Genomic DNA, 8872 nt, shown 5'->3' with positions numbered 1-8872 from the left:
TCTTTTTCCTGGCCACCTCCTGCAACATATCCAGGGCCTTCCATCTGGCTGCATTCATTTATATTAATTTTACGTTATATTTAATAAATCCAACCATGAATGAACAAAGCTGATAATGTTTGTCAAAGCACCACAAAAACACTTTACTGTTTTTGCACTGACATATGAAGCAATACTTGTGTAGATGACCCCTTTTATAAAACTCTATTGAATACAATAGTATGTATAGTATATTAATGATAGAAAGTGCATTGGTTCATTGATAATAATCTTATCAAACAAAGGGAGGAAGGAAGAAAGTGCAGCGCGTGGTCTTGACTTTCAAAACAAGCCCGTTGTTATCGCCATAGAAACGGAGGCACGTAGCTTGAAACTGCACGTGAGCATTAGCGCTGACTGACTCTGATCACGGCCGTTTTCCGATTGACTCAGGTTTTACACACAATGTTAATTGGACCCGGTTCTCCGTGAAAACCTCTAATGCATACAACTCTGCTCAAGTTCAGAAACATGTGACGCCGAACTAACTTCATGTCGCACCCAATTCACAGAGAGCACGTAAACGTACAGCAGACACATCGGAAGAGACACAATGTGATCGCACGCAAAATGCCATTAATAATAAAAAGTGGGAGGCGCCAAAAAGCACTGTGTTTGCATCCCTGATTTAATCAAACTGTGGTTAACAAATGAAACTTTTAAGGAAAAATACAATATGGAGAAGTTACATACAGCACAATTTTTAAGACCCAGACATCAAAATTCAAGACTTTTTAAAGTCTTTTTAAGGTATTATTTCCAAAGTAATAAATTCAATGCTTTTAAGGCTTTTTAAGACCCCACGGGAACCCTGTCACTGGTCACTTTATAGGAGCCAACCTGCTAAAATTACACCACTTGGGTACTTTATTAAAGGGACATTACACTTTTTTTTTGAAAATATGCTAATTTTCCAGATCCAGTTAAACATTTTATTCTTACCGTTTTGGAATCCATTCAGCTGATCTCCAGGTCTGGCGCTAGCACTTTTAGCATAGCTTAGCACAATCTATTGAATCTGATTAGACATTAGCATCGCGCTCAAAAATAACCAAAGAGTTTCAATATTTTTCGTACTTGAAACTTGACTCTTCTATAGTTACATTGTGTACTAACACCAATGGAAAATTAAAAGCTGCGATTTTCTATGCAGACATGGCTAAGAACTATACTCTCAAACTGGCGTAATAATAAGTGACTTTGCTGATGTCACATGTCTGCAGCAGGCAAAGTTATATTACGCACGGCCCGAAAATAGTACCCTTGATTACTTTCAATAGCAGGGGACTATTTTTGGGCAGTGCGTAATATCATTATGCTGAATATCGAATCAACCCCACTAAATGATCATTAAATTATCTCTCTTTTCCCATTACAAGAGAGTCACATGAGTTTTTATGTGTTTGATGAGCAGAGGTGAGTGTTGTACCTTGTCATAAGTCCCTGGTCGCTCGCTCGCAATACTTCTGCCATCCAGGTGAGTCACTGAAAGCAAGTGTTGTAGTGTAGCAGGAACATATGACTTCAGAGTCTTCACCAGCCAGTCATATCTGTGCTTATCCACCTCATTACAATGACAGAACCCTAAAAGATCAATTAAACCACATGATTAACTGTGCAAAGCACAACTGAACATTGGCATGAATTCATTTAGCAGACACTTTTATCCAACGAAACTTACAAATTATGCACCTTAAAGGGACACTTCATCCATTTGCATAAAGCTTTATATAGTAAGAACCCCAGTCATGTTTTTGAATGGTCACACATCATTTTCTCAGTTGCTGAAATACAGATTTCAGTGTTGCAGATCCTTCTTTCAATGATGTAAAAATCATAATTTTGCATCATTGAAAGAAGGAAGTCGTCTCGGTTACTATCGTAACCTCGGTTCCCTGAGAGATGGGAACAAGACATTGCGTCCGCTGACGCTATGGGTTAACTCCTTCCACTTCACGAAAACTGAAATCTTATTGAACAACACCATTGCAGGGCACTGGCCAATCGTCGCTGACCGCGGGAAAGCGGGAGCTTATAAAAGGCGGTGTAAGAGCGACGAACGTCAGAAACTCGCATGAACTAATATTGCTGGCAAGCCGCGAGCTCGGCGCGTAACGCAATGTCTTGTTCCCGTCTCTCAGGGAACCGAGGTTAGGATAGTAACCGAGACGTTCCCTATCGAGAGTGGTCTCTCGACATTGCGCCCGCTGACGCTATGGGAACATTGTACAACCACGCCGAGCGAGGGGTAAAACCAGCCCTGCAATGCAATGTTGTCTAGAACACAACCAATAAAAACCCTGACACGCGGTGCCTATATCATAGGGGGGGCGTGTCCGGCCAATAGGATGTGGATATTCCTGAGGTATGAAATTTGCATATCCAGACCTAAGAAACGTGAATACTCATCACTGCGCCGCTACGGGGCAAGTAGACAAGTAATTTGAGTGAATACACGCAGTAATAGTAGCACACACGGCTTTGCCGGGCAACATAGAACAGAATTGATAGAAGTAATTGGGGTTATGTCTCAACACGGAGTTAACAGCCGCAGCGGTAACGCCGTTAAGCCCACAACCTCTTTAGTAGAGACGACCTGATGGAGCGCAGCGTTCTAAGAGAGTAACACAACCACACATACATACAGGTAGCTGCTTAGAAGCCAAGACGACCTGAGAGAAACCAGGGCGCTATAACTTAGAGGCATAAGAATGTTCAGTACTCACCGACAGAACTTTTGCGGCTAGCGAATGCATATTGAGCAAGTTAAACCTCGCGAAGGTGTTATGTGAAGCCCAACCAGCCGCGCGACACACATCCTGCACAGTAGTACCCTGAAACCAAGCCCATGATGAGGGTATAGCCCTCGTAAAGTGTGCCCTGATGTTAAAAGAGGGCTCCAATCCGCCGCTCTCGTAAGCTAGCGTTATAGCATCCACTAACCAGTGAGAGAGCCGCTCTTTAGACACCGCTCTGCCTTTAGTAGCGCCACCGAAGCACACAAAGAGTTGGTCCGATGCTCTAAAGTCGCCAGTACGGTTCACATATGCCCTCAAGGCTCTGACATGGCAAATAGCCTCCTGGTTAGATGCGTTGAGATGTTGCAGGCGCTGCAGATAACGCCAATAGGGAAACTACCTGATCGCGAAAGGGATTAGAGAGAGATTTAGGTATAAATACAATCTTGGGTCTCAAGACGACATTACAATCTCCCGGGCCAAAGCGTAAGCAGTCCTCGTTGACGGAAAACGCTTGAAAATTCCCAACGCGTTTCGTAGTAGCCAGTGCGAGAAGAAGAGCCGTTTTAAGAGACAGGTCCTTAATAGAGCAAGACTCCAGTGGTTCGAACGGCGGTCGTGAAAGTGCACTCAGCACTACGTCTAAATCCCAAGGCGGCACCGAAGGGATGCGAGGGGGTTTTAGTCTTCTCGCTCCTCTCAGGAATCGGACAACAAATGCATGTCTTCCTATCGAGTGCCCTTCCAAGGGGGGGCGTATCGCCGCAACAGCCGCCACGTAGACTTTTAGCGTTGACGGCGAGCTGCCGGCGTCCATCCTATGCTGTAAGAAAAGCAAAATGTCCGACACCGGGCAGTTTAACGGGTCGATGCCGTTGCCATGACACCATTTTAGAAACACATTCCACTTAAGATCGTACAAGCGCCTCGTAGACGGCGCTCGCGCCTCAGTCAGCGTGTTTTCCACCCGATGCGAGAGATCGCTAAAGTTATCTAACGTTATGTTCCTCTCACCTGCCAAGCGTGTAGATTCCACAGCCCTGGGTTGGGGTGCCATACTGAACATTCCACAGCCCTGGGTTGGGGTGCCATACTGAACCTTCCACCTGAGTCAGTAAGTCCCTCCTTAAGGGAATCTCCCATGGAGGGCTTAATAACATCTCTCTCAAGTTCGGATACCACGGCTGGTTCGGCCAGTCCGGTGCGACTAGAATTACCGTGGCTCTCTCCTCCCTGATTTTGCACAACACCAAGGGTATGAGTTTTATCGGAGGGAAAGCATACAGTCTGGTTTACGGCAAGCGCGATGTCAACGCGTCCCCTTGTAGCGGGGAGTGAGTGAGCGAGAAAAACAGCGGGCAGTGCATGTTCTCACTGGTCGCGACCAAGTGTATCGACGCCCTCCCGAACTGGCTCCATATCAGCTGAACTGAGTCGAGATGGAGCCTCCACTCTCCGCTGGGGAGGCCGTTCCTTGATAACATATCCGCTCCTCTATTCAGAATGCCCGGGATATGTGCTGCTCTGATGGAGAATAAAAACGACGGTCCGCCCATAGAAGAAGGCTGGCCGCCTGCTCGAATAGGGCTTTTGAATGAATACCTCCCTGGCGATTTATATATGAAACCACCGTCGTGTTGTCCGTCCGTACTAGAACATGTTGACGCTCGAGTTGCGGACGAAATGTCTTGAGCGCTAACATTACCGCTCTCATTTCCAGACGGTATATGTGCCAAACACTCACTGGATCCGTGCCAAACACACCACTGACGCAGCTGTGTGTTATCCGAATGCGCAAACACGCCGAAGCCCACATATTCATCGGGACTCGATCTTTCAGCCATATTTGTAACGGCCGCATGTGAAGCAACCCTAAGTGACAAACTGGAGCGGCTGATGCCATCAGACTCAGCAGCCTTTGAAACTCTCTGAGGAGGACAAACCGGCCGGTTCTGAAATGGCGAATGTACAGCGTTAATGTTTCTACACTTGTTGCGAGAAATGAGAGTGCATCGATGTAGAATCCAACAGAACTCCCAGGTAAGAAATGGATTGACTCGGTATGAGTTTGCTTTTCTGTACATTGACTCTGAGTCCTAACGCTTCCAAGTGGGGCAGCAATGCTTCTACGTGACTGATTAATAGATTGCGAGATTGAGCTAAAATCAGCCAGTCGTCCAGATAATTCATAATGCGCATCCCGCTTGCTCTGAGGGGGGAAAGAGCCGCATCCATGCATTTCGTGAACGTGCGCGGGGCTAAACCTAGCCCGAATGGTAGGAAGGAGTATTGATAAGCTGCACCCTCGAACGCAAATCTCAGAAAACACCTGTGACGAGGGGATATCTGAATAAGGTAGTAAGCGTCCTTTAGATCAATCGACGCAAACCAGTCCCCAGGGCAAACTTGCGCTAGGATCTGTTTCACGGTTATCATTTTGTATACACGTTTGCGTGGCGTGCGATTGATAGGTCTTAAGTCCAGAATCGGCCTCATCCCGCCGTCTTTCTTGGGCACTACAAAGTACCGGCTGTAAAATCCGCTGTTCAACTCGCCGTGAGGGACACGTTCTCTATCGCTCCTGTTGCGAGCAGGTTTTGTATCTCCCGTCTCAGGACAGGAGCATTTTGCGGTGTTGTTAATGACGGTACCACACCATTGCAATGAGGCGGTCTGCGTCTGAACTGTAGAGAATAGTCGTTCTCTATGATGCTTAGTACCCAATCTGATACGCCTGGAATCGCCTTCCAAGCTTCTAGAAATTGGCATAGAGGGCGAAGCTGGCAGTGCATTAACGCTTGCGACGTGTTTTCTACAAGCAAGCCTGGCCCTTGCGGAGCTAGAAATGTCAGCGGCGGGGCGACACGTAGAAGCTGATTCTTGTTCAACGGCTCGGTGGCGGCGTCCGAGTTTAACTGATAAGCACTTTGTACATTTCTCAACCTCGCACTGCTTGACGGCAGGGCCTCGGTCGCTATATGATGGCTGTGAGGAGGAAAAAGCTCTTTTTTTTGGTGATGTTTGTGTTTTTATTACATTTACACACATAGCAGTATTCACAACAGTATTCACAACGGTATTTAACATTGAACAATTAATGTCGCCCACAGGAACAGAGGGGGGCAGAGGAACCCGGCGTGTAGACGCCTGCCCCCTCACGAGCGATCTCCTCCTCTCGCCCTCTCCATCAGGAAGAAGGCTTGCGAGCCTGATGCTGTCCGCCGCGGCGCCGAGGGCTCCTGCCACGACCGTGACCTCCTCGGGGCTGCCAGTTCTTAGGGCGCACATCGGGCTCCTGACGCGGTGGTGCTGAGAAACCAGCTGGTTTAGGAGGGCGTTGTGCTGATCGCGGGGCTAAAGAAGAACGCGATCTAGTCGCCTCATGCTGAGAGGAGCGTCTGGGAAGCAGCTGACTCATAGCGCGTGAGTGCTTTTGTGCCTCTGAAAAACGCTATTTTATTTAAATGTGAGTGTGAGTCCGATCGACCTCGGGTATTACCCACAATGTTAAACAGACCGGGTCGGGTTTCGGGGCTTCGGGTCTTCCGTGTAGACCTCTATTAGGGAGTCTGCCATTTTAAGTGATGTCTCTATTGCAAAATCCTTCCAGTGCACTGAAACGTTAGTTACCTAAAAATTCCCACAATGCAACGCAAAGACCAGTGAGCATCAATGGTCCCTATGTTCCCTTACCGGAAATCACGTGACCTTTTCTGAAGCCCTCCGACAGAAAATCACGCGAGCCTACTCAATAAACTTCATGAAATGCAAGCTTTTATAAAGACAAACGTTTGTTTTAGTTTTAATATAAACACACATCGCTAGACAGTTAGGGACCACAATCTACTCAATATTTAAAATAATATTTATTTTAAATTGTAAAAAATTTTATATGTAACATTTAATTATATTCCTCCAATTTTATGCACGTATATGTAAGAGCAAAATTACAGAGCTTTTCACAATGTACAGGGGACATGTCTACAGAGGCACAGGCCTCCCTTGGCCTCCGTGTAGATCCCCCACATATCATAGGAATATAGTAAACTTATCCAAACTATGGCCAAAGTCCCGTTAGGGAAGTCACACCACTAGGCGGCCATCTTTGCAAGCCTCCAGGAAGTTATTGCAGACATTCAAGACATTGGCTGAGTCCAAAACTGCATACTCTCTGAGTAGGTACTTACTTTTAATGAGTACCTACTTACAGGGTTGCTCCTCAGGGTTGAAAAAGGTGACAAAGGCACAAGGCAACCAAACCCCCTCCACACCCCCCCATAGAACCAGTTGTGCTACAGGATATTTCTCTCATAATGGGGAATCAAATCGGGTACTATGTAAAAGCCAAGAAAGTATAGAATAGGACCAACATTTTATGAAAGTGCAGGTGAAACCACCATACAATAAAGTGCATCTGTCACAGGTCAGGGCGGACCAAAGATGTAACAAGCCGCGCCCCTTCCTAGTTTCCACCTCGAGGAGGTCCCAAAGCCACCCCAATGACCACACACACAGAGCGCAAGTATACTTAAAATAAACTTTATTTAAATTATTTAAAATGGGTTGTTGGGAAGGGAAAAAAGGGGAGTTAAAATAATCTCTCTTCTGCTCTTCACTAGATCGTCCAGGAGGGGGGAGACAAGGGGGCCGAGGCGCCTTCAGCTTGATTCTCTTGAACCCGTGGCGCCCTCCTCTTCTCCTGGAGGCAGAGTTTTAAGAAGAAGAGATTTAGGTTAAGATAAGACTCAATCAACGTGGCTATCTGTCGCTGTAGGTCACTGCGCTATCTGATAGCGAACTCAATCCACTGAGGTCTTGCTATGGACTCTCCTGGCGATCCACACTTCGGTCCTGTAACTCAACACAACACACAAAGGTAAGTAGTAGGTGGGTAGCTAGGCCTTCCTCCGCTCTTTCTGCCGGCTCGTAGCTGTGGACACAGGATACACTTAACAGGTGACAAGGTTTTCCCTCTTACAGGTGGCTGACAGCAACTGGCACGGTAGGTACTTCTCAGGTAAACTGGACTCGTACTTTTCTCCCTTGGAGGATTCGTGGCTGTAACACAGAGTGACACTTTTCAGATACTTGAGACTTTTCTCTCTAACAGGTGGCTGGTAGCAGTGGATACGGTAGGTACTTCTCAGGTAACTGGGCTTGTAGTTTTCTCCTCTGGAGGATTCATGGCTGTAACACAGAATGACACTTTACAGATAACTGTGACTTTTCTCTCTTACAGGTGGCTGGTAGCAGTGGATACGGTAGGTACTTCTCAGGTAACTGGGCTCGTAGTTTTCTCCTTTGGAGGATTCGTGGCTGTAACACAGAATGACACTTTACAGATAACTGTAACCTTTCTCTCTTACAGGTGGCTGGTAGCAGTGGATACGATAGGTACTTCTCAGGTAACTGGGCTCGTAGTTTTCTCCTTTGGAGGATTTGTGGCTGTAACACAGAATGACACTTTACAGATAACTGTAACTTTTCTCTCTTACAGATGGCTGGTAGCAGTGGATACGGTAAGTACTTTTCAGGTAACTGGGCTCGTAGTTTTCTCCTTTGGAGGATTCGAGGCTGTAACACAGTGGTAAGTATGACACAGGTGACTGGAAACTTTTGCCCCTGACTCTTCAGGTTCTCTATCCTCAGAAGTTTCTACCTCAAATGCTACTCGTGGGCGGTGGGCTTACGATGGACTAACATGTATACAGTAGATGGATTTACTCACAGACCTTTTGTAGTACGACGTCTTCACACAGGCCTTTTCCAGAGGCCTCTGATACAACGGGGGAAATCAACACTGTCACAGTCGAGCCGAATGCTGCCCTCTCCTCCCTTCCACGTATAGTTCCAGGGATCTAGACAGGGGCGCACTTTTGAAGAGGCTCCGCAACAGGCAAAGTTAATCCACGCCATGCTTGGGCAGCAATACAACTTCCTTCATACATGTGATACCACCTTGAAACTCTAATCACGTATAGTCTGAGCTCCCTGTACGATTCACCACTAGGGATGCACGATCTTGATTTTTCATGGCCGGTTTTTATACCGGTTTTCTTAACAAGCAAATTGGCCGATTCTGATCCGATTTCCGA

The 8872-nt window shown here is 46.6% G+C and overlaps 1 protein-coding gene across 1 annotated transcript in view; it reads right to left on the bottom strand.

Annotated features, from left to right (window-relative positions):
• Window positions 1–1377: 1377 nt before the first annotated feature.
• The window catches only part of nsun3 (NOP2/Sun RNA methyltransferase 3), a 45846-nt gene continuing 38351 nt past the window's right edge, over window positions 1378–8872 (bottom strand). Inside the window, exon 4 of the mRNA XM_065254900.2 lies at window positions 1378–1623. Within this exon, the coding sequence (XP_065110972.2) occupies window positions 1412–1623 (212 nt within the window). The 3' untranslated portion in view covers window positions 1378–1411. The remainder of the gene's footprint in view (window positions 1624–8872) is intronic.

This window comes from Paramisgurnus dabryanus, chromosome 4 (genome assembly GCF_030506205.2).
Source record: "Paramisgurnus dabryanus chromosome 4, PD_genome_1.1, whole genome shotgun sequence".
Classification (NCBI taxonomy): domain Eukaryota; kingdom Metazoa; phylum Chordata; class Actinopteri; order Cypriniformes; family Cobitidae; genus Paramisgurnus; species Paramisgurnus dabryanus.
This window is presented reverse-complemented; position numbering and strand designations above follow the sequence as displayed.